Here is a 27043-nt window from a genome sequence, read left to right as displayed (position 1 = left end):
TCACAAAAAGGTATTAAATAATGTTATGCCTTTTGACTCAGATATGCTTCTGCTAGTCTTATGCCCATAAGAGATCAAAAATCTAGGATAAGATTTTATGCATACAAAAATATTTATAGCACGTCTTTTTGTGGTTGCAATAAACAGGTTAATGCAGAGAGATCATTTCTCTGACTGGGGTTCACCCCACTAATCCCCAGACAAGCCAGGCATCTTAGGGTCAGCCAAAGTCAATGAAACTCATAGTGTCCCCACAATGTGGAAAATCTGTGTAAAACTTTTTGGCCCTCCCTTTGAACCAGGGAAGAAGCCTGAATTTTTTCTTTTTCTTTTATGAGGAATTTACAATACCAATTGTAAATTTTGGGTTAAGTATGCATTTTTAAATTTCTAAACTTCTTCTATGTCATCTATTAGCCTTCACATATTGCTTGCAGTTTCTGAAAACCTCTCCCCAAATTCCTCTTTAATTTCTTATACCCAATATATCAAAACCACAATAGGGAAAGTCACAATGTGAAAGGGATATTGAAATATTACATATGTGTATCATATGTAAAGATATGTACATAGATATAAACATATAAGTACACATATGTATGCATTTTTATAGAGCCACTGAGGGAATTTATAATGTTTGATTGTGATTATTTGTTAAGGAATTCGTTTTTTTCCTCCCTTTTTATCTCATTGAGGTGGCAGTAGTTGTAAGAGAGGAAAAAATAGGTTTATTTTCATTGCAGGAGAGGAAAAAATAGATTTATTTTCATCAAAAAATTTTTTGTTTGCTGCATACTACATATGTAGAATGCTGCATGCACTTTCAGCTCACTATTGTTCATTTTGCTGAATTATTTTACTTCCAAAAAAATCTCTCCTCTGCTCCTCTTCCTCTGTTCTTCTCTCTTCTCCCTCTCCTCCCAGCCCTCTTTAACATCCACCAGAAACAGGGCTTATAGCAGGTCATTCTGCCTCCAGATCAGTTAACTGGTGAGAAAGGAAGGCTCCCCCACACCTGTAAAGCAGAACCAGGGTTCTAGGGGAGGGCACAGTGTGAACCAAGCTAAGGGAACATTTGTAGAATCCTGAGTCTCCAGCTATGAGCCAGCTTTCCATAGCCCTCTGCTGCTGCTTTTCTGAGGTTGTACATTCATTTAGGGATGATGGATGATGGGTTCATTTCCTCCCTTTAGAGAACAAAAATGGAAATATTCCCCGAAGAGGTGTAACTCCCAAGTAGTCATACCAATGTGGACTGATTAGTGGGTGCTCTTGCAAACTAATTGCAAGATATTCAAAATTATATCTGTAGACAGTGGGTTGGAAAAAGGAATTCCATTTGTTCCATTGAATTCCCATGAAGCCTGCTTGGAAAGTGCCTGAATTTTTCCTCTCTATCTGAGCATGATACCCTGGTGCTTCATGGAGCTAAGCTGGGGTTTGGGGGGATGGGGCTCCAAGCTCTGAGTTTACTTATTTTCTGGCTCCCTGGTGATTGCTGGAGCCCCACACGGCTCGTGGGTGCTTTCTTTTGGGATTCCACTCCTACTGGTTAGGCAACAACTGGGATTGTCGGGGTGTTTGCAGCCAGATGCTGTGTTGGCATCTGGTGAATGTTTATCATCAGGAAGAACAACAATCTGATATTCAGAAGAGAAAAACAGACTCCTCGTCAGAATACAAAAACAGAATCCAAGGTTGCTAAGAAAGCAGCCTTGAGAAATAGCATTTTTAAAAATCCCCATCCTCTTGGCTGGTTGCCTTCAATGAATGTCTCAGCTGCCATCGGCGCTTACGGTCGGTCCACCATCTTTTCCCTCATTTATTCACCCATTTTGTAATGGTTTTTCAGCCAGAATCCTATGACATGGATATGCCAGAGAAAGTCGAGAAAGGTCCAGAGCTGTTCTCCGGGGCATGGCTACCAATGGCTTTATGACCCAGAGGGACCATCCTCTGTCCCTGGACTGTTCTCTGTGCCTCACGCCTTGAGCACTTTGGAATTCAGCCTTTTTTCTTGGGGGTGGAGGTAGCGGGGAGACACGCACATCACAGGAGAACACAGACAGACAAGGAAATCCACCCGTGTAACCAGCCTCTCTAGAGCTGCTCTGCTTTGCCAAAAAGTGTTTTCATTTCCTCTCCCTCTTTCCATTAACTCTGACCACAATATAAGGTCCATTTTAATAATAATAACAGTAATATCTAACATGTAGATAACACATGCTACGTGCCAGGTGCACTTTACAGTTATCTCATTTGAGTCTCACAATAACTTTGGGAGATAGGGGCGGTTATTTTCCCCATTTTATAGATGAGGAAACCGGGGCAAATAGGGGTAGTGACTTGCCCAGAATTACATAGCTAGAGGCCAGATTGGAACCCAGGATCTCTCATCTCTAGGCCTGGCTCTCCATCCACCGAACCACCTAGTGTGCTCCCGGACTCCTATTTACTCTTAATATTTATCCATTATCTGCCTCTTACCCAGAGTTCTGGTCCTTCTCCCACCCAAAGAATTCAGCTTTCCTTCCAACATTTCCTCTCCCCTTCCGTGCCTGGACTATTTGTGTCATACATAGTGAACTTGATCTACAGGGCTCGGCAGTCCAAATAAGTATGACGAATGTGGGGGTGGGGGTCCTCCAGCTGCCGAGGGAAGAGCACGATGCCTTTTAGCGGGCCCTGGCTCTCTCCCAGGACTCTTTTGCTTTGGGGTTTTATCTCTTTTTCAGCTGTTAATTTTTTGCAGCAGTTAATTTTCTTACCATAACATTTATCAGTACAAAAGGTTACAATTCTCAAGCAGAAATCCTGGGCTTTGAAGAGATTTCCCTATTCCTCCCCAAAGTCCCCTTCTCAGTTTTTCAGACTTTCTTCCCCATAGAAGGGAGAATCCTCACGGAGTCCACTTACAGGAAGGGACCTCGACCTTTTGCCCTTGGCACAGGTGTCTCTTCTGTTTCCATGCCACCAGAACGAGTCCAGTCCAGTAGGATGTCAAAATATTCTGCTGCTCATGTTACATTTTAAGGCTATCATTAGTGGTCCCTTCTAGAGCTATAAGGGAAATACAGAACAAGAATGGTTAGTTACATAGTAAGTTTCCAGGCATTGCTGGGGTTGGGTGGTTTTCTTTTTTTTTTTAATTTGTTTATTGTTTGTTTTAAATAGCTTTTCCCAGTTTCCCTCTTAAAAACAAAACAAATCCAAAAAAAGGAGAAAAAAAAAAGTTCTCACAACATCTGTACTTCACTTGGGAGAGGCTTGATCGGGAATTTTTTTTTGGCTTTTCCTGAAGCTCACATAGTCTTTAGTGACAAGGTGAAAGCTACTGGTATATTTTAGTCTTGAGCAAGCTGATATCTGTTCTTTTTTGTCATCTTGAAAATATTTGAGGTCACAGTACCTTCAGATAAAAATTTGTGTATGTATTACATACATTTATATACATATATAATGTTTATCATACACGTAATATATAGAAGCCAACCTACCACTTTGTTTCCTCCAAATGGATGGAATTAAGATGCAAAATATTTTCTAACATAAACCATTCCTTTTAAAAATACAGCTTCAAGTGTTGAAGAAACAAGTTGCTTGAGAAGAAATGAAGTCTGAAAATGTATGAAGTGTTTCTTGTTGACAAGTTGAGGTTGTGGAAAGTAGTCTGAGAAAAAGCATTCAAGACTCATCAATATATTAAGCTGAGTCTTTGAGAGAGTTGCCCAAGATCAAAGCCTCTTCATAGGGAAGAAACAAGTAAAAATAGTTTTTAACTCAAGTATGTGACAAGAATTCAGATGGCAACTGTGAAGGCTTTTTGCATTTTAAATATAGAAAACTGGAGTTGATGATTAGTTCTGTGTAGGCCTTAGAAACATCTGCCTTGTTTCACTTGTAGCTGTTGGCCTACTGGAGTATTGCTATTGGAAGACAGAAGTTTCAGCAACTTTTCTTGTGACTTAAAAACATAAGGCAAAGACTCTTCTTTTATACCCACAATTCTGTTCAGGCCAGTTTGGCAAATGATATGCAGCCACTGTGCTGGATGCTAGGGATACTGAATCAAAATCAGATAATCCCAGGCCTCTAGGAGCTTGCCTTTTCTTAAGGGAAAATGGCGTATCCATCAATAAGCAAATACAAGAATACACAAATGAGATAACATCGAGCATCCAGTTGGCATCAGAGGGCTTAGATGAAAAAAAAAATCATTCTCTTAGAATTGAAAAATGAGTAAAGTTGAAGTGGGAAGAGTTAGAACAAGATCTTATTGGTAGGGAAAACCAGTCATCAACCAAGTGTGAGTGGGCACCAAGATGGTGGAGGGAGGCTGAGATTCAGGAAAAGTATGAATGATGGTCCCTTCCCCTGAGAAGCTTCCAAGAATGGTCTGAGAGACAAGCCTCAGTCCTTAGAAACATTTGGTGAACAAGACAAAATAGAATTGTTCATTAAATCAAAAATCAAGAGGTCAGACAGCTAATTAATGGCCTCAAAACCAGAGCCATTTCCACCATGCGCCAGGACCACCATACAAAGGGGAAGTTCAACATGGTTTATACGTGGCTGGCACAGTGAGGAGACTGTTTTGGCTGGTACAAAAGGTCTGTGCCAGGGAGAAGTGGGGAGACACAGTTGGCTTTGAATGCAAAGGAGAGGAATTTGGATTTGACACAATGCTCGTTGGGATCATTAAGACAGGGGGTTCATGGCACCTCTCTTGTTCAAAGATAACACGACCCGATAGAAAGGGGAGAGCCATTGGGCCAGACTTTTCTAGAGGAGCAGATTCTCATATGGCTACAGGAGAGGCAGTCTGAAAGGTTTGTGAAATCTTTCCAGCCAAGAGTCAGCTCATGATTGAGGCCCTGTGGGAAGATTCCACAAGACTTCTCTCCCTATCAGCCTGGAAATTCCCATAATAAAGATGATGACTGCCTGTGTGTGAGACCTTGGAATTCCTGTTCTCATTGAATATTGCTTGAAGATCAGTGGTTTCCCACATCCCAGAGGTGAACAGAGTAGCAGTGGTCATTTCATGATCAAGCCTTGGCCCAGTACCTTTTAGGGCCAGACTTTGATATCAATGTCAAATAGCAACAAGTGCCATTGGTATCCCCAGTGACTAGTGCCCACGTACCCTGCCCTAACTGCTAAGTTTTTTTTTCAATTTTAATTCTAAGAGAATAGGGCATGTACCCTGCCCTAACTGAATTCCTCATTGGAGCCCCTTGCCCAGAACTGCCTGGTGCCACCAATAATGTTCCCACTCCAGACCTTTTTCCCATTAAATCTTGTCCACATTGAGAAATAACATGATGTAGTGTTGAGAAATGGATTCAAATTCAGCCTCTGGCCCTTAATAATTATGTGACCATGGACAAGTAACTTAAAACTTTTCTGAGGTTTCTTTTTTTTAATCTGGAAAATGGGAATAAATAGTACTAGGAGATTTTACCTTAGAGGAGAGATTCTTACTCTAGGGATCATAAGCCTATTTTTAAAAAAAAATATATTTTTATAACTATTCCAAAATAGTTGATTTTCTTTGTAATTCTATATATTTTATTTTACATATTTAAAAAGATGATAACGAGAAGGGCTCCCAGATTTTACCAGACTGTCAAAGGAGTCCATTTCACAAAAAAAAAAAAAAAAAAAAAAAAAAAAAAAAAAAAAAAAAGTTAAGAATCCCTTTTTGCTCAGTCATGTTTGACTCTTCATACTCCATTTGGGGTTTTCATGGCAAAGATACTGGAGAGGTTTGCTATTTCTTTCTCCAGCTCATTTTAGAGATGAGAAAACCAAGGCAAGCAGAGTAAAGAGATTTGTCCAGGGTCACACAATAAGTGTCTTGAGGCCAGATTTGAACTCACGAAAATGAGTTCAAAGATGCTCTGTTCACCATGCCACTCCTCTGTGCCTAAGAATCCCTACCTTAGAGGGTTTTGTGAGACTCAAATAAAATAATGTAAATGAAATGCTTTGCTGACCTTAAAATGTGTAGTGTTATACATGTCCTATGTTGGCCATTATTGTTGTTGTTGTTATTATTAACCTCTTATTAAGTTCCTAAGGAACTTGTGAGTTCCTTAACTCCATGTCTGGCACTCCATCCACTGCACCACTGTAAGGTATTGCTTATAAAATGTGGAGCCAGACTCAGAACTCCTGGCTCCAAATTCAGTGTTCATTCTATTTATATTTGCACTGAATACTAATGGGTTAATATATTACCCCCTCCTCGCTGACGTAGTTGTATTTCAACACCCAGTTTCTGGAGACAAGGAAGGGAATGACTGATGGGAGGAATTTTGGCTGATAGAAGAGATATTGGGTATCCAGGGGGCTGTTAGCCCCCCTCACATCTTAGCACGGAAAAGGCTGTGTTCTGTGTGTAACCATTCATACAGAGGGCTGCCCCTTCACCACTTGCATCCAAAGTGGGCATGCTTCAAGATGGGACTAGGACCCAGGAATGGGAAGCCCTAGCAGCAACAACTCAGATTTTATTGTTCCCCCTTCTCTTACCAGATCCCTCTCTTCTCAACAGCCCTGTGATGTAGGAAGGATAGCTGAGACTAAAAATCAGAAAAGTTAAGGCTGTGCCCCAGATCGCATAAAACACATTTCAAAACCAGGTCTTCTCACTCCAAATTATTTTTCTCTTTTTTTTCCTCTTTCCCCATTTCCCCCCAAACAAGATGACCTCCTTATCCAGGGGCCATGGTTTTATTGAGAAAGGTCTGGTTTTCTTTGAAGGAGGCTGAAGCAAGCTACTTCTCGGATACCCATGCCTGGAGGCGATGCCCATCTTGCAGGCTTCCCTTCCTTATTTGTACTGGTAGCAGGAGTGTCGTTGTGATCTAAAGGAAACAGCCTGCGTGAGAAGTCAGGAGACCAAAGCTCTAATGATCACCTTAGGTCGTTCACCTAGCCTTCTTAGACTGCATTTGCTCATCTTTCAAATGGGCACAAGAGTTACACTCATGGGGAGTGATAGGTACCTTAGAGCTCATCTAGCCAGTGGTATCAAACTCAAATAAAAACAAATTCCTACCAGCTGAACATTGACTTAGAAAAACACAAATTAACATTATCCATGTTGTATTTCATTTTTTATTTATTTTGTTAAACATTTCCCAATTGCATTTTAATCTGCTTCTTGCACGTGGGAGTTTGGCAGGCTCCCCCTGGCCAGTGGGCCATGAGTTTAACACCTCTGATGTAGATTAATACCTTCATTTGGCAGATGGAAAAACTGAGACCTGTCTGTGAACCGCTGAGTTTAGTGTCTAAGACCCAAGACTACAGCTAAAGTTTTCTAGCTCCTATTTTTCCTGCCTCACAGAACTGCTTCCCTATCTCCGAGATGTGTCAAGGATTCAGTCTAATAATGATAAAGAGTAAAAGTCAAAAGTATATGTGAAGATGTATATTTGAGTGCATTGCTTGCCTTCTTGATGGTTAGAAGAGGAGATAGAGCAGTGATTCCCAAAGTGGGCGCCACCGCCCCCTGGTGGGTGCTGCAGCGATCCAGGGGGGCAGGGATGGCCACAGGTGCATTTATCTTTCCTATTAATTGCTATTAAAATTTATTTCCAGGGCTCTAAGTAATATTTTTTCTGGAAAGGGGGCGGTAGGCCTAAAAAGTTTGGGAACCACTGGGATAGAGGGAAGGAGAGAATTTGTAACTCAAAATTTTTATAAATATGTTAAAATAAAGTATAATTATTTTTAAATGTATGTGAAGAGCTATTGACAGTTAATAAAGATTTAAACTGACAACTGCCCACAGGATCCTCCCAAATAGCACTAACTTAGGACAGGCCTGGAAATTCTCTTGACACATTGACTTACTGCCGAAGGTTTCAGACTTTGGCCTCAGTGATTTTTCCATAGTGCCCCAAATCAGCCTATGCCTTTGGAACATCTGAAGGCCCAATGGAATTCTATTGAATAAAGCTAACTCATAGGGCAAGAAAGTTAGCCATTATTTAATGTAAAGTTTCTAGACTATGATGCTTCATTTGAAAAATTAAGAGAGGCAAACTATTTTATAGAAAGAAGAAATAATAATAATAATATGAAGACTTTTGGTCTAGTTCATCTATTGACTCTGGCCTTAGTAAGTCCATCTTACTTCTCTAGGCCTCATTTGGTCAATAGGATAACAATCCCTACTATAGCTACCTTTCAAAGTTGGTGTGAGACTCTAATGAGATGATAGATAGGGCTGAAAAAGGATAAATATGCTATTGCAAATATAAAGCTTTATTAATAGCTAGTCTAGTAATAAATTAATTAGGTCTATTTTTTACTGATGATAAGGAAAGCAAGGGACCATATTTGCTATTTTTTAATTAAATTAAATTTTTCAAGTACCAAAAATTATTCACTTCTCCACCCAAAAGAAAAACAAAACCCTTGTAACAAATATATGTCTAATCAAGCAAGGAAAATTCCTGCCCTGGCCATGTCTAAAAAATATGTGTCTCATTCTGCACTCTAGATCCATCACCTCTCTGCCAGGAGGGGGTGAGCAAGTTTCATCATCAGTCTTAAGGAATCTCAGATGGTCAGCTCACTGATCAGAGAGTTCTAAGCCTTTGAAAGTTATTTGTCTATATTGTATGTCCCTCTTGTTTCTACTGACGTCACTCTGAATCAGTTCATACAAGTTTTCCCAAATCTCTCTGAAACCATCCCTTTCATTGTTCCTTATAGCATAATGGTATTCCATTGCATTTATAAACCATAATTTGACCATCCATTCCCCAGTTGATGGACTGGGGAAACTCTTCTTATTTTCCAATTCTTTGCTACTGAATATAGTAATAATAAAAAAAGAGCTGCTATAAATATTTTGAGGGCCTTTTTCTTCTCTCTCTTTGATCCCTTTGGGGTGTCTTTTCAACACAAATATATGTTTTTTGCTATATGGCAGCAAGATGTGGATCATTGCTGTCTCTAAAGAACTAAAAATGAGTAACACCCAGAACATGAAATGGAGAGAGTCATATGGTGGGTGTGAGCAAGCTGCAACCCATAACCCATGAAGGACTCTGATGAGCAAGACATTGAGCAATCAGGATTACTGGTCCTGTGTCTAAAGATCATCTGTCATGTTCCACTGATATCCTTGAGACATCAGGAGAAAACAAGGGAGACTTCCATCATTTGGGGTGGATGCCTTGTGGTGAACCTTTGGGTGAACATGGACAAGAGTTGCACAGATTGGGCAAAACTGAATAGGTTGTCGTCTTCATCATGGCAGAGAACTTCTGAATGAATTGGAGATCATTTATTTGGTAATATTAAAGTAAATGCCAAGTTTTTAACAAGCCAGTGTAGATTATCTCCATATTAGCAAAGTGTAGTGATCATGGAGCCATAAAATCCTTAGCACAACTGGGTCTATATAACACCAAATTAGCTAGTTCATTCACTCTTTTCTGGTTATTGGTGCCGTACAAAAGTACATCTGTTATTTGAGAGATTTGCTTCGTACCAATTGTGTGTAGACCATGTTGCTATCACTTTTCTCTCCATGCTTGATACACTGTGATTTGGGGATCTTTATGCCTTAGTTTCCCCAGATGTAAACATCAGGATGTTATCATTCTATTTTCCATCTTAGGGACATTTCAAGAATAAAATGAATTGGAGAAAATGATTTAGATATCTAAAACCATATTAATGCTACTAATTCTAGTTCTTGGATCTCAGTTTCTTTGTCTACAAAATAAAAAGGTTGCATTGGATGATATTTCCTCACCCTTCTAATTCTAATTTCTTTGACTATATTGACAACATCATTACCATCATCATCGTTTCCTAGGCTAGTTACTAACATAGACTGTTTGCTGTGATGTTAGAAACTAAAATCTTATATTTTAAATCTGTTTTAGCCTCCAAGTTTTACTTTCTAGAAGTTTTCACTCCCCTCACTCTTTATATCTTTCTTTATATTCTGGGATATGTTGATGGCGTTTAAAAGAGGGGCTCTGTTAGCATTGTATTTTATATCCCAAACTACATATGTACCCTGCCCTGAACTCTACAATAAAAGTTTTCATGGATGCCACTTTTCTCCCATAATACCCAGCACATAACCTAATAAGTTATTAACTAGCAGTTTCTCTGGCAATGTATTAAATTATATATTCAAACAAGTCATTGGAGGGGGGAAGGGTAACCATGCATCTTTCATAAAAAAGAATAAAAAACATACACCCACCAGAATGCTTTCTGCAGGCTTTGAACAAACCCTGAGCCCCACACAAAGTTTCTTTCTCATCATTCCCTGCACATAGCTCTAACATTAGCACATTAATGAGAAAAAGATGCCTAATAGGAAGATGAGAAAATGTGGAGGCCTCTGGAGCTGGAGGTGGGGAGAAGCTTTACGGAGTGACTTTCGACGTAAGGAAGATGAGCTTCAGCATCCTTAAAAGGGACCAGGGAAAGCCAGTGGCATGTACGCTCAGCCTTCCTCCCCTGAACATTCAGCAAGGCTGATGTGGGCTCCCGGCACCCATTCCTACCCTCCCAGGCTGTGGTTAGTGTTCACCAGAGAATTAGCCTAGGGAAACGGGGTAGGACATTCCGTCCTCTCCCATGTCAGAGCCCCTCAGTAATGTGACCGAAAGCCAAACCCAATAGAAGCCAGGAGGACAGTGAGCATGGCCTCAACTGAAAATGAGAAACGAGCCGGACTGGGCTGGGCTGGCTGAGGATAGAGAGGGGGTGACATTCCATGATTGGTGCAGAGGCAGAGTCAAGGTAGAGGATCAGTCCAAAGTGGCCCTTATGCATTCGGATATGGACTGAAACAACTGTCAGACTTAAAATGTTGGCCTTGCAAGGTGGTGGTGGTGGGGAGGAGCCCCCCAAATTGTGTGCATGTATTTCTCTCTACGTCTGTAGGTATATATACATACACACACACTGACACTGTAACTCACAGAACTCTTGGCATTTTTAGACAGATCTGCTGTTTCTCAGAAGGATTCTGTATAATAACTGCTAAGCTTAAGGCTGTTGGTTTGACTATAAACCAGAATCGGAGTATTTAGATTTATTTCATTTACGCTTGGAAATTTACAGAGCTTCATGTGGCTGTCTCCAAAGAGTTGCTCTCAATTCGCCTCACTACAGCAGCTCTTCATTTTATAACCAAAGCCAGAAGAGGCAGCGCAGGGTTTCCGAGCTTGCCTAAGGGGACATAACTATCAAATTATCTCTAAGCAATCAGATAAAAGTCCTAAGTATTTTATAGCAAGTCAGGGATTGCCAGGTTGCTTAAAGAGAGTCTCCTTTTAGAAGGCTAATAATAAAGAAAGGCTTTGAGAAAGAGCTGAGGTGTAGATTTTCAACAAAGCATAGTATTGTCACTTGGTAGGTACCTGGTGAATTATTCATTCAGCCATTGGGGTTCACACCTTGATGACATACTGGCTGCCTCTAGCCACAGGTGAAAATCTGGGGTGCTGGTGAAAGAGGGCAGAAAGCAGGATATTCCCATGCTTCATGGTAGAGCCCATTTCTTCTCCACAATGGTGCCCTTCTCCCTCAAAAAGAAAGCAGGAACAGGAATTGTAGCTCTCCATGTTGACTTGGAGATATGGGGGTGTCATGGAGGTCATCCCTAATAGAAACTTTTTGGCCACACCTTTGTCTCTTTGGTGATTCTGTAGAAAAGAGCATATTGTATAAACTCACATAGGATACTCCAATGTTCCACAACCCATGACTACACGCATTGATCCCTCATGGTATCACCAGGATTCCAGAGGTAATGGGAAATTCCCCCAAGTCATCAAAGACTTCCCAAGTACTCTTGCCTCTCTTTGGACAGTGGAGCCATTGTTTGGTTTGTTTAAGAGCCCTTGTGATTCTCCTGGGAGTGGAGGAGTCAAGCCATTTTAATAAAATTAAGAATTTTCCCAAGGCAATGACTTCGCCAGGTTCAAGTATAGCTGTATGTCTGACTTAAGAATGAAAAAATAATTGAAATGTTTGAAAATGTGGTTCTAACTGGAGCTTTCATTTTATCCAGATAAGTGAGCTTCTCTCTATTACGGGGTGGTGCTTAAAACTCTTTTCTGAGGTCACTTTTATGTGCTGTTATCTACTCTGCAACCCATCTGTAAAACACGTATTCTCTGATTGATTTCAAACACTGTAAGTGTTCAGGGCAGTGTGAGCAGTGCTGGGATTGTTCATTTGGGGAACAGGGGTAGAGAAATCCCAATCCTCACACCCACCACCACAGACCCATTCAGCCCCTAGATCTCAGTCTTCTATGTAGCTGACCCTCTCTTCCCACGGATTTCATTCCCATTATCAAATTAGATTGACAGGCCAAGAACATACTTTTGGTTCACCCTTAGTTCTTAAAGGACTATTTCTAAGTTAGAATAAGCAAAGGAGGGAGTAGTCAAGGAGGGGAAAGGAGGAGGAGAAGAGAGAGACAGAAAGAGAAAGAGATGAGGAGGAAGGAAAGAGAGAGGAGAGGAAACAAGAGTGAGAACTAGAAAAAGAAAGAACAAGAAAGGGAGAAAAATGAGAGAAGAAGGGAGAGGGAAAGGGCAGGGCCAAGCTTTTGACCCTGGAAGTTTGTTTTACCCCTTGAACTTTTCATATTGAAAGTATCCTTCATCCCTAAAGCTTCTCCCGCTGATTGGCATGTTCCTTCCAGAACCTCTATCTTTTAAAGGATGCCCAGGCCAGCCATGTCTTCCTTCCTTTGCAAACTGCGCTTCAGTCTCTCTGGACTTTCTTTACTGTGCCCTTAAAACCCATACTCCTTTCCTCTTTCTCCCCTTTCTTATATTCTTGTTCCCCTTTAGAATTTAAGCTTCTTAAAGGCAGGAACTGCCTACTCCCATGATTTAACACTAAGCCTGGCACATTTTAAGTGCTTGATAAATGTATGTTGACCCATTTTACAAGCATGTTCAGAAGGAAGCCCAATTTTATGATTCCACCACAGCTCCCAGCTCTTCTAGAGATGGAACCCTAAATAGTTAGCCTTGGGTCAGAATTTCTCCTGAAGCCAAATTGGAAACTGGAGTCAGCCTCTCTCCTCTGTGGCATCATCCATGCTCCCCAGGTTCCTCTTTTTTTCCTGGAATCTGACACAGCTGTATTTGAATGTGCTTTTCATTGGCCAAACTGGCCGCATTGAGCTTCCCTGACCCTGTTGATATTGCTGTGTAAGCAGCCCTAGCAGACCCAGTTATATCCCAAAAGATTGGAAGGGCCGCCAGGATATGTCCCTTTTGGGGAAATGTAGGAAAAACCAGCCTGACAAAATCCTGCAGATTGCTTAGTCTTTGTATCCACAACTAAAGCCTTCCTAAAGTTTCCCGGTGACTTTCCACTCTTGTTCTGTACAAGGGTTATGATCATTGTGAGGGTGAAAGGTAGAACCACGTGCATTTTAATGTCTCTGCCAATGAATGACTCTGTGGACTGATAAACATAGTTCTTCCAGCACCAAGAATACATGACTCAGTGGTTGGGAGCTCTTTAAGAACAATGAAGAAACCGGAAGGAAATGACTGTACTTAACATGACCCCATTGCATGAAAGAGTTTACCTGAGAACTTTTCCCACCCTTTTTCTTCCACCTTATCTCTTCTCTTGCCAGCATATAACCTCAAGTTCACTTGGTCTCTGTGTGGCCTCCATACTGTGTCTTCATGGTCATACTCATTCTGGCCTCTTACTCTTTAATTGTCCTTTTTTCCTCTCTTGGCATACCCTTCTCCTACACTATTTATCTAAATTTACTCATCCTTTAAGCCTCAGCTGAAGTCCCAGACTCTTTGTCATCTCTCTCCACTGAACGTTCTTGTACCTTCTGGCAGACATAGACATTATTATGTGTCTTATCGTGCCATTTACTTTATGGTATCTTCTGACTAGTTTGTGTGTTTTTAACATAAACTCCCTCAGGGTTAGTACCACATCTTCCCCTTCACTAGTCTTTCCTGAAACGTCAAGCAGAGAAGGTAAACATAAAGTAAAGTTTGGATTGGTTCCTCCCAAAAATTAACCACTGTTTAATGTTCCTAGTTATTTTCTCCTGGATGGTACAATCCCTGGGTAATGTCTACCAATGTTTTGCAAATTTGGGGCAATGATAGATTATGGAAATAGTGCAAGAAACCAGAAGTGGAAAAGCTATGGCAAGATTGGTAACAAGTTGAGGTCAAGTATGGGAATGGATGGATCATAGAAAACTTCACTGAAGAATTAGAAAGGATATGGGAAGCCATTTAGTTTAACACAGACTATCATCTAGCTATACCTCTCATCCTTTTCTTATGAAGTGAATTTTTCAAATCCAAGTATAAAGTTTTCACATTTATTTTTTCATTTTATTAGATCTGGCTCAAAGTGCCAGCCTGTCATGATATTTCTGGTTACTGATTTTCTCTTCCAGTGTATCTCTCCCAGTTTAGTATCATTTGAAATTTTGATTAGCATGTCTTCTAGCTGAAAAAAAAATCATGAAACTGTGCAAACTGGGTCCACTGCAAATTTATATTATAAAAACTCAACAGGGCTCTCGCTACAGCAGGCCAATATTTTTCTGCCTCCATAATCTAATCCCTAATCACCAAGCAGATATTTTATCCTTTTTTTGAGTCTCTCGAGATACCCCCTTCTTTCCACCTACCCAGCTAAGGATCTTGCCTCATGGTCACAGAAAAAATTGATGCCATTTGCTGAAAGCTCCCTCTTCTCTCCACCTCCTAATTCAGCATCTTCCTCCATTATCTCCTCCTTCACTCCCATTTCACTTAAATAGATGGGTCTTCGCTTTGCCAAGGCTCCCTCCTCTCCTTGCATCCTTGATCCCTTTTCTCCTTTCTTTTCCAGCAGATTACCCCTTTTATCATCCCTAACCTTCAATCTCTTGCTGTATGCTGGCTTCTATAAACCTGCTCATGTCTCCCCTGTTGTTGAAAAGCCCTCATTTGGTCCAGTCATCTCCACTAGCTGTTGTCCTCTATCTCTCCTCTCCTTCTCAGTTAAACTTTTTGGGAAAGCCATTCACCCTCAGAGCCTGCTCTTCCTCTCCTCTCACTAAACCCTTTGCAATCTGGTTTCAGAACTCATTCAACTGAAGCTATTCTTTCCAAAGTGACCAGTGATCTCCTGATTGCCAGTTGCCCTTTTTCTCCCTTCTCATCTTTCTTGACCTCTCTGCAACCTTTGACACTATAAATTATCTTCTTTGAATATGCTTTCCATTCTGTGTTTTCATGACGCTGCTTTTTCCTGATTCTCTTTCTACTTATCTGACTCTTCTCAGTCTCCCTCTATACCATCTCACTTGATGTCTCATCACTTCCTATGAATTCAACACAGACCCAACTTTATTACTTTGTCTTGAGCTCTGGTTTCATATAACCTACTGCCTTTTGCCCATCTCACACTGGATTTCCCATAAATGACTTCAAAGTGTCCAAAGCAACTCGCTGCCTTTTCCCCCAAACCCTTCCCTCTTCTCAGCCTCCTTGATTACTGTTGAGGGCATCATTCTCATCACCAAGACTCCCAGCTTTGGTGTCATTCTTGACTTTTCATTCACATTTACCTTCCCCCTATCCAATCTATTGCAAAGTCTGCTCTCATTCCTTTCATGTATATGTGTTCTTCCTGCCCAGTCACACAGCTGCCATCATGGTACAAGCCCTCATTGCCTCTAGACTAATTCCACAGCTGGACTATTACAACAGCCAGGTGGCACAGAAGATAGAATGGTGGATCTAGAGTTGGGTAGACCCGAGTTCAAATCCAATCTCAGACACTTAGTAGGTATGTGACCTTAGACAAGGCATTGAACCTCTTTGTCTCTCAATTTCTTCAACAATAGAATGGGGATAATAATAGGACCTATCTCCTGGTGAGTTAAAGCGGCACCTGGGATAGAATAATTGCTTAATAAATATTTCTTTATTATTTCTATTTCTAATAATAAATATAGTTCTAATAAAAATTCCTTCTTCTTCCTCCTTATTTCAGTCTCCTTCACAGCTACACCAATACAAATCTTCTGATTGGTCTTCCTGCCTCAAATCTTACCCTACACTGGGGGAAGCTATGGAGCCAGGACTAAAGACAGGAAATCTTGGGTTCAAATATGACTTCAGATCCTTCCTAGCTGTGTGACTCTGGGCAAGTCACCTAACCCTAATTGCCTAGCCCTTACCTCTCTTCTGCCTTGGAACCAATACACAGGATTGATTCTAAGAAGGAAAGTAGGGGTTTAAAAAAAACTCTTACCCTGCCTCCTACACAAAAGTCTGTCCATGTCACCCCTCTCTACTCTACAAACTCCACTGGCTTCCTGTTCCTGACATGATCAAGTATAAAATGGTCTTCTTGACTTTTAAAGGCCTTCACAACCTAGACTCTTCCAACCTTTCTACCCTTTTTAATTCTTAGTTCCTTTTGAGTATTCTCCAGCATAGCCTTGTTCCACAGATAAATACCTTTTTGCCCACTCTCTCTCCTGCCTGGAATGCTCATCTCTGCCTCTTGGCTTCTCTGACTCCCTGTAAGACTCAGGTCAAATCCCACCTTCTATACGTGAGGCTTTTCCCATTTTTTTCTAATTGCTTGTGCCTATCTTCTATGATGACCTCCTGTGTATTATGTATATTTGCATATACAGAGGATACAACAAAGGAAGACCTTTGTTTTTTACTTCCCTTGTATCTCAAAGGCTCAGCACATAATAAATGCCTAATAAATGTGTGTTGACTGACTGATCTTAGCTTTATTCATTCTGTTGGCAAAAACTATAAATGGCACAAGGCCAAGATCAGATCATTATAGGTCTCTCACCAAGATGACATCAAACCATTAAAGACCACTCTCTGAATCTGGCCATTCAACCAGTTCTAAATTCATCTAGTGTATTCTTGTCTAGTTCAGAAGTGTTGAACATGTGGCCCACAACACTCCCAAGTACAGGCCAAACCAGATTAAAATGTAATTGGAAAATCTTTAAAATAAATAAATTAATATAAAAAAAAGAAATATATAAACATGTGTGGTTTTCTAAGTCAATATGTGGTCTGCAAAGATCCTTATGTACAGTTGAGTTGTTCCCATTTCCATCTTGAGTGTGACACCACTGGTCTAGTTTACATCTCTCCATCTTTACCATAGAATCTGCTGGTCAAAATAGACACAAGGAGGACCCAGATCCCAGCATTCAAAGTCAGATAATCAGAAGCCATGCTGCCTGGAAGGCAGACGTGAGTCACCAGGCACAGGCTTTTGACCTCTTGTTGTTAATATGTACTGAGTCTTAGAAATAAAGGCCTTCATCATCAATTTCTGACTTTTTACCAAGAAATGTTGCTTCTTCTTTCTCCATCCAGTACATAAAGTCTGAGTCTAGTTAATCTCCATTGTATAATTCAAGGGATAAAATGGGTTTCTCCATTTATTTTTTTTAATCCACTTATTTAAAAAAAACAATGTTTGGCTCCCATGTTTTTAATTTCTTGCATTTGTTTGTTGTTTAGCTCGTTATTTTAAACCCATAGTTATGGTTTGCCACATGTCAATGCACTTTTTTTCTCTAAAATGTCAAACAGGGATTTTCATGGCTGGTTTGGGGTTTTTCCAGAAATTACCCACTTTTAGAGAATATGTTTTTCTTCTCTTTGTTTTATGATAAAGAGAGTATGGATGTGGTACGGTTCTCTCTTTTTTACTATTTCCTATCTGGGCACAATTCAGAGGTCTTATATTAGTCCAAGCCCTCTGTCTTTCTTTAATCCCTCTTTGGGATTGGGTTGCTTTTCAGTTTGTGCCAGAGACGTATGACCAGCTTCCACACTACTTACCACTGTTGCCCATAGGTACTTAGGATGGGTTTATTTACCTGCTGCCCTTTTTCTTTCTAGGCAGAACCCCTGTCTTGTGACCAGAGCTGCCTGTATTGATATTCTCATCCTACTGACTCAGTGCCTTGACCAAGCCCCAAAGGGAAGCCAGCCAGGTATGACTCATCACATGTATTTTGTAACTCGATTTGGAATCTTTACAGGATTTGCATCCCGTTTTGGACTCCGTGCCATGTGTGTGGTTTTGTGTTGTTCCTCCACCCTGCTGATTTTTTTTAAGTCTAACCATACATCAGATGGAAGAGGGTCAGTTATATTGTTCCTTCACTGAGATATGCCATGGATACTAAAATATTCCATTTCATTCCTATTCAGCCCTTTGGGTGAAGGGTCTAGACCTAGACTGTCTGTCCTTCTGAGGCCTTGGTGGAACCTGTACCCCATTGCTCTTTTCCTTGAAAGGGCCTTTGGTTTTGCTACATGATGATAGCAAAGCTGTGTTCACTTACTGCCATGGGCTAAAATATTTAAGAATCTCTCTCAGAGTCCACCTCTGAAGTAATGCAAATAATAATTGCTATCTGAAGGCCTCGGTTTCAAATATTTTTCTCCTGCATATATGTTTCTGGGTCCAAGCTTCAAATCATTTTAATTTAATCTTGATTCCCAAAGCTGCTCCCTTAAAATAAAAGGGGGGAGGGCAACTCCAAATAAAAATGTTTCTTGATGTGTTTATATAAGAGGCCCCAGGAAGTTGCTGTACATGAGTTCCAGGCCACAGACTGAAACTGATTTTCATCAACACAATCTGGAATGCAGCATAATGAGCCTGCAACTGGTTAAAATCAGCCCCTTCTAATTGATTAGGCCTGTCTGAAGGCTACAATTACAAAGACAGGTTCCGAGCACAAGCATGCCAGTCTGTTCCTGTGTTTCCTTGTCTATGATTTGTTGTCTCCAGGAAATACGTTCAGGCTGCTGAAGTCCAGCTCTGTCCATATGGAATTTTGTTCCCAAATTCAAATAAATTCAAAGTGTGTGGAGGAGACCTGAAGCCACCTCACCCAGAACTATGTGTCTTAAACCCCAAAGCCCCCAAAACGTTCATGAGAATGCTGATGACTTCTTACTCATTCTGGGAACTCATTTCAGATCTCTCACAACCTCCCTAAAGTGCTTAAACAAATGTTGGGATTATTCAGACCTTAAAAATCATATATTCCTAAAGATTTTCATTTTTAAAATGGGATCTTCCATCATTTGGAACAGAAAAATCCCACATCACAGCAATTCTCTGTTTCTGTGGATGCTGTGTATGTAGATAGTTAGATAGATAGATGGATGGATGGATGGATAGATAGATAGATAGATAGATAGATAGATAGATAGATAGATAGATAAACAAATAGATAATGTATATCTGTATATACATACCCATTAATTTAATGGAGACTTACAGAATATCTACTATCTGCTCTAAGCCCTGGGGTGGGGTGCTGGGGATACTAAGGTGTGTTAGATATAGTCTCTGCCCATGGAGCTTAATGGCCTTGTTCAAGGGATAAGACATGCATATAATATAATAAATGTAATAAGAAAGACATAAGTAGTTTGCTCATTTAATTTTGTTAAATGTCCAGTCTATAGAATACTCCGCACCCTGTGTTGTGGGGAAGAAGGAGATTCCCTCCAGATGGAGGGACGGGAATTAGAGAAAGCTTTGTGGAGGAGATGGGTCTTAAAGGAAGGGTCAGATAGGGGAAGCTGAAAGGAAAAAGCCATTTCAGGTGTCAGGAACTGAGTCTAGAAGGTGTAGAATCAGGAGAGCAGGAGATGTGTTTGAAGGATATCTAGTAATGCAATTTGGTCGCATTATTTACAAAAGCGGAGAGAGATTAGTAAGAGATGAAATGGTCTTGGAGGTCCAAATCACTTGGGGCCTGAATGCCAAACAAAGGAGTTTGGATTTTATTTAGCAGGTATTGAAGAGCCTTTGAAGAGTTTTTAGGCAAAGAGCTTGATGGTTGGAACTAGGTTTAAGAAAGAATAATCTTCTGGTATTGCATGGAATGAATTGGAGGAGGAAGAGAAGACAAGGAGACCAGTTAGTGGGTTCCTATGCTAGTCGACCCGAAAAGTAATGAGGACCTGAAAAAGAGAGAGAGAGAGAGAGAGAGAGAGAGAGAGAGAGAGAGAGAGAGAGAGAGAGAAATAGATGGAGGAGAAGGGTGATATGGGGACAAAAATGGCAGTTCTTAGCAGCTCATTGTATACAAGGAGGAGATGAAAAATCACTGGGTCCTAGATAATGAGCTCAAGTTTGGATGTGCTGAATTTGGGGGGACACAGAATGTTGTTCAGTCATTTTTTTCAGTTGTGTCTGATTCTTTGTGACTCCATTTGAGGTTTTCTTGACAAAGATACTGGAGTAGTTTGCCTTTTCCTTTCCCCATTCATTTGACAGATGAAGAAAGTGAGGCACACAGAGTTAAGTGACTTGCCTGAATCTGTGTGGAATTCTGAGGAAAATCCAAATTCGATTAATAATAATACCAAAAATGTAAGAAACTCACCGTTGTTAAAATACAGTGGTGCTATTTCTCTCTTGTGGCCTTTTAAATTTTTGTTGCCCTAAAAATTCCATTTTACTGGGAAACCATATTCCACCTGGTCTTTCTTGATGGCTTTTTCTACTTTAAACAGTTTCTAAATAAAGTTCTGTATTTCAAGAGGAAAAAAAAAAGGGCCTGAAGGTAGATTTGAACTCGGAAAGATGACTCTTCCTGACTCCAGGTTCAGTGTGCTATATCCTCTGTGTCACCTAGCTGGCTGGCCAAGAGAGAAGAGGGTTGGAGGGACCAAATATTTATTAAGCACTGACTGTGTGCCAGGCACTGTGTGAAGTGCTTTACAATGACCATATCATTAGCCCTTCAGAACAACCAACTCGTGGAGATAGATTCTCTTATTATACCCCATCTTATAGTTTGAGAAAACTGAGACACATAGAGGTTAACAGTAGAGAGGGAGAAGAGAAAAGAGTGAATGATGTAGCTTTGAGGAACATCCCCAGTCAGTGGATGTGATCTACATGATGAGCTACCAAAGGTGCCTTCAATGAAGCCATGTTACAATAATATCAAATCCAGCAGATTAACTAAGAAGGTTGAGGTCTGAGAAAAGACCACCAGTGGGAGAGTGAAGTAATTCAGTGGATTGAGGGTCAGGCCTGGAAAGGGGAGATCCTGAGTTCAAATCTGGCCTCGGACACTTCCTAGCTGTGTGACCCTGGGCCAGTCACTTAACCCTAGTTGCCTATCCTTTACTTCTCTTCTGCCTTGGAATTAATGTACAGTATTAAAAAAAATACAAGTTTTAAAAAAAGACCATCAAATTTGGTCTTTAAGAGATCATTGGTGATTTTGGAGAGAACAGTTTCAGTTGAAGATGAGATGGTCAGTTGGTCATGTCAGATTGCAAGGTGGAAGGGTGAGAAGAGTGAAAGTGGAGGCAATGAGTGTAGAGAACTTTTTCTAGAAATTTGGCCAAGAAACAAAGGAGACACAAAGGACAATAGCTTGAGGGGGTGGCAGAGACTAGTGAAAGCTTTTTAAGGATGGAGAGATTTGGAGGTGATCAAAGTCAGCCAGAAGGAGCTAGTTCTTAGGAAAATGTTGTAGTCTGAAAAGAAGGCATAATTGTATGTAAAATCTCCCAGAGAAAATGGGAGGAGGTAGGATCAAATCTACCTCAGCTTAGGCCTCATTAAGGACAAGAGTTACCTCTTTGTTAGAGACTAAAGGAAGGGAGGAGATCATGGGAGGTGATATTAGGAGATGGAGAGAATGGATGATGAAGAAGCTCAGTGCTCTCAGTTTTCTCATTAAAATAAGTTCAGTTTGGGTCTGGGGGAAAGGGCAGTGACATCTTTGAGGAGGGAAGAGTTCATTGGGAATAGGTTCTTTGGGGAGTGAGATAGGAAGAAACAAAAGGACTCCTTGCTGTGAAAGTGGGAGTGATCTAGGGCTGAGGTTTGGCAAGAAATGAGCAGCAAAAGGATAAGGGCAGAAGAAATTCAGAGTGAAGGACTGTGGAGAGCTGAAACAACCACTGATTGGCTTGAGATTGGATAGACAGGAAAATGGAACCAGAATCAGAGTAATTGGCCTATGAAAAAAGACTGAGTGAAAATAAGGCCTTGATAAGAGCAAAAAAAAAAAAAAAAAAAAAAGTTGAGGACGGATGGGACATGGGGAGAGGTGGAATGATAGGAGGTTATGTTCAGATAAAGAAATGTAAGGAAGTGAAACAATTATGGATAATGATGCAGTCCAGCATGTGAGCATCCCTATCTATGGCTGAGGGAGGATAATGGTCATGGGATTCAGGGAGGCTGAAGAATCGAGAGTCAGGGAGTCTGACAAAGTAGCATTGTGGATATTAGAATCTTCTAAAGGCAAGAGTTAGGGAGGAAAGCAAGACAGTGATCCAGGAGCTATGAGAAAAGCTCTCTCAGCATCAGTATCCTTCAGCCACTATAATTTAGATTGGGTAGAAATTTTTGGTTGAGTGGACTGCAGTCTCTCCTTTATACAGCTGCCAGGCATTTTCCTAAAGTGCAGATGTGACCACATGGCTCCCTATTACCTCTAGCATCAAATATAAAAACCTTCTGGCTCTTAAACTACTTCACAACTTATAGGTCCCCAACCTATCTCTCTAAGCTTATTATATGTTACTCCCCTTGCTACACAGTTTGTGGGACAGCCATACGGTACTCTGTTCCTTGTTCATTTATTTCAACCCTACTGGACTTTTTGGGACCTCATTTGGGGTTTTGTTGGAAGAATTACCGGAGTGGTCTGCCATTTCCTTCCTCAGCTCATTTTCCAGAAGAGGAACTGAGACAAACAGGGTGAAGTGACTTGCCCAGGGTCACACAGTTTCTGAGGTCAGATTTGACCTCAGGAAGATGAGTCTTCCCTGGTGCTCTATCCACTGTACCATCTGGTTGCCCAACGTGCTATATAGAAATGCTATTATTATTATTATTATTATTATTACATACCAGTAAAATCATGGCTAGCTGTAGAATATCGTATTCCCTTCTTATATTCAGGAAGCTTGCTTTCTATCTGTATAGATTATCTTAAAGATTTTGTAAAAATTAGAAAATAAGCATACAAGTTGATGGTTATTGGTATTTTCTTATTTGCCTTTTTTTGTAACAATAAAGCTGATCTGGGGAGATATTCTCCCTTTTTTCTTTTTCTAATTTTAAATTTTAATTTTTTCCATATTCTGTGTTGAAACAATTCTTAATATTTGTTTTGCAATCCATGTTCTTTCCCTCCCTCCCACCTCTCTGCTGTCCCCAAGAAGGCAGGGAATATGATATAGGTTGTACATATATTATCATGTTATACATATTTCCTCATTCATCATGTTATGAAACAAGACACATATTGCTTATACTAGAGAAAAATTAGTGGAGGAAATAAAGTAAAGAATGGTATGTTTCAATCTGCATTAAGGCTGTTCCATCTATGGCGGTGATAGCCTTTTTCATCATGAGTCTCCTGGCATTGCCCTGGATCCTTGCCTTGCTGATGATATTTAAGGCATTCACAACTGATCAGCCTACATTATTTTTGTTACTGTATACAATGTTCTCTTGGTTCCGCTTGCTTCATTTTTCATCACTTCATAAATCTTTCCAGGTTTTTTTTGTGATCATCTCATTTGTCATTTCTTGTGGCACAATAGTATATATCATATACCACAACTTGTTCAGCCATTCTGCAAGTGATGGACACCCCTTCAGTTTCCAGTTCTTTGCTCCCACAAAAAGAGCTGCTATAAATATTTTAGAACATACAGTTTCTTTTTCCTTTTCTTTTGTCACCTTGGGAATTAAGCCAAAAGGTATATATGATTTCATAACTCTTCAAGTATAATTCCTTTTTCATACATAGTGAGAATGGGTTACCATAATTAAAACTGTATCATCTCCAGCACTATCTCTTCTGTATGTACTTGGTCCAGCCTAACTATTCTTCTCATCTTTCTTTTCTTTAGTCCCATTTCCTCTCCCTCTCACAGGACAAAAATATGATGGCAAAATCCAAATGCAATAGTTATATTGTCACTGATGGAGAAGGAAGTTGACAATAGCAAGCTTGACACATTTTCCACTTGGTTGATTCTTTGAATGAAATCCTTGTACAATGGAACCTTGGTTCTCAGTTCCTCAGTAACCTCAGTCACTCCATTAGACTTTGTCCAGTGGAGATAAACTTGGAAAAACTAAGTCATATCAATATTGACAGTCACTGTCTAAATAACATCAAATGACAGAAAAGAAATTATAGGTAAATGGACTCTTTGGAGAGAGGCAGAGTTAGTTTTGATCATGCATCCAAAGACAACCCAAAATATCATTTCATGGGACAAGGAGTACATTTGTCTCATGTTGCAGTGTTCTGGATACCCATTTGCATACTGAAGACTGTGGCAGGTCATGGGCCAGTAATTATTACAGGGACTTGGAGATAGAGAAATTCCCCAAAGATGTGCTAAGACAAGTTAAAGCAACATAAAGAAAAACAAAACTTTTTTAATATTTATTTTTATTTTGAATATTTTCCCATAGTTACATGTTTCATGTTCTTTCCCTCTTCCCAAACCCCCCCAACTCCCCCCAGAGCCAACATGCCTTTCCACTGGGTTTTACATGTATCTTTGATTAAGATCTAATTCCATATTATTGATAGTTGGACTAGAGTTATCAAAAAACAAAACTTTTGTAACAATTATACATCTTCTAACAAAGCCAATTCCCACACTGGCTGGGTCTGAGTCTGAGTTCTGAGTCCTTCCCCCCTCTTTTAGGCAAAAAGCAAGGTTCAGCAGGAGCTTCTGGAATGTGGTTGCTAATAATTTCACTGATCAGAGTTCTTATGACTTTCAGAGTTGTTTTTCACTACATTGCTGTTGTGATTGTATAAATATTTTCCCGGTTCTGTTCACTTCAAGCAAGTGAGCCCCATCTTTATCTGAAACTATCCATCCCTTTGCACATAGCCAGTTTCCTAACCTGCTTCCAAGTCTAGTGCTCTTTCACTGTGCCAAGGGGAAAAGAAGAGATTGGAGGATGGGGCAGGACCTTCCTGCCACCCCTCAAATCATGTAGACAACTTCTCCCCCAGCCCTGCTCCAAGGAAAGACACTTTTCTGGGCTAGGGAGTTGTGTAATAAGAACAGTGAAGGGGGAGAGAGAGAAGGTGATTAGAAAAGCTCAAGATAATGATGTGTTTGGTGTAATCTGAACTTTCATCTTAGTACTTCCCAACAATTTTGAGGTTTCCCCATCACCATTAACTTGTTTTTTCTCCCCATTTCAAATCATGAGTTTGTGTGGGTTTTAAAAGCTGTTTAAAACCACAAGTCCTCTCAGTCCCTGATTCCTTCCCTCTGCTGGATCCAGCTGTCATCATCGGGTATATCAGTTTCTCCAGGAAGAAAATTATAGCCTCTGAATGGGATTGGAGGGGGTGGTATTTGGAGGAGAGGCTTGTAATTGAAACAGTGATGAGGCTGGCTGCTCCCACGCTGGTCTGGGATTCGAGACACAAATGGAGAATTTTAGAAACTTATTGAAATCTTAATTGGCCACCACTTGAAATTCCAGCACTTCAGTGTTTCTTTGTGGAAACAACATATTGCATCTGGGGAAAGGTGTCTTCCCATTTGAGTGAATCAATGAATTTATTTATTTAATATTAACATTTTTTAAGCTCTTTCTCTGTGCAAAGCATTGTGCTAAGCACTGAGTATACAAACAGAATAAAAGTCCCTCCTCTCAAGGAGCTCACATTCTATTGGAGAAGACCACACAGATGAACAGTTTCAGCAGTAAATCTGATGGAAAAGTCCCATGGTCCTTAGGGTGTATCTGCCTAACGGATGATGTTGTTATTTAGTCATTTTTTCAGTTGTGTCAGGCCCTTCGTGACTGCTTTTGGTGTCTTCTTGGCAGAGATGCTGGAGTGCTTTGCCATTTTCTTCTCCAGCTCATTTTACAATTGAGGAAACTGAGGCAAACAGGGTAAAGTGACTTGCTCAAGGTAGCACAGCTAGTAAGTGTCCAAATCCAGATTTGAACTCAAGTCTTCCTGAACCCAAGCCCAGTGCTTTTTTTCAATGAGACACCTACCTGCCTCCATAATTGAATATAATCTTTTACCCAAAAACGTTCAATTCTTTCCTCTTTTCTTTTTGCTCATAATAGTTAGTGATTTTTAAATTTCCCTAGTGCTTTAAGTGCAAAGCACTTTGCAAATATCATCTCATTTTATACTCACATAAGTAACATCAGGAGGTAGGTGCTATTATCACCTTTAATTTGCAGATGAGGAAACTGAAGCATACAAAATTTAAAAGACTTTCACAAAGATCACATGGCTAGTTAAATTTCTCAGGCTGGATTTGGACTCAGATCTTACTGATTCCAGGCCCAGGGCTCTAAGTCTACTCCACCACCTAGCTTCCTGTTCGTACATCTGTACATACACCCATTTGGACAGGATGAAGTAAAGCAGAAATTCACCTACTTTCTCTCTTATTCCTGACAAGACCATTGCTTACAGTGTCTTATTTAGTTATGACACAAAGGAACTCAAAAGTCATATAGCTCAACACCCACATTTACAGATTAGAAAATTGATTCCCAGAGAGGTTGTGACTTATCCAAGGTCACAGAGACATCCTCAAATTCCAGACCCCTTATCTTTCTACTCTTTTTAGCTGCCATCATTGCTTTCCTCTCTCAGAACTAATGTCAGATAGGAGCATCTTGTAAACATTCATGATGGTAGATCAAATACCTAGAAGGACCAGGGAACTGACACCATGAGTTTTCCTGACTCTGCTTCCAGACTTGGACTTTTCTCAAGGTTATAGCCTTTCTCTAAAGGGCAGACAGTATGAAATAGAGGGCCAGAATTAGACTTAAAATGAGGAAAGATAGACAGATAAAGAAAGAAGGCAGGTACAAGTGAATGAATGAAGGAAAGGAAAGGAAAGGAAAGGAAAGGAAAGGAAAGGAAAGGAAAGGAAAGGAAAGGAAAGGAAAGGAAAGGAAAGGAAAGGAAAGG

General features: G+C 40.3%; 1 protein-coding gene across 1 annotated transcript in view; it reads left to right on the top strand.

Moving 5' to 3' along the window:
* Positions 1–27043, top strand: part of THADA (THADA armadillo repeat containing) — a 424131-nt gene that overhangs the window by 310444 nt on the left and 86644 nt on the right. Inside the window, exon 31 of the mRNA XM_044659462.1 lies at positions 17949–18043. Within this exon, the coding sequence (XP_044515397.1) occupies positions 17949–18043 (95 nt within the window). The remainder of the gene's footprint in view (positions 1–17948; positions 18044–27043) is intronic.

This window comes from Gracilinanus agilis, chromosome 2 (genome assembly GCF_016433145.1).
Source record: "Gracilinanus agilis isolate LMUSP501 chromosome 2, AgileGrace, whole genome shotgun sequence".
Taxonomy (NCBI): domain Eukaryota; kingdom Metazoa; phylum Chordata; class Mammalia; order Didelphimorphia; family Didelphidae; genus Gracilinanus; species Gracilinanus agilis.
Note: the sequence above shows the minus strand (reverse complement) of the source record. Positions and strands in the feature narration are given on the sequence as shown.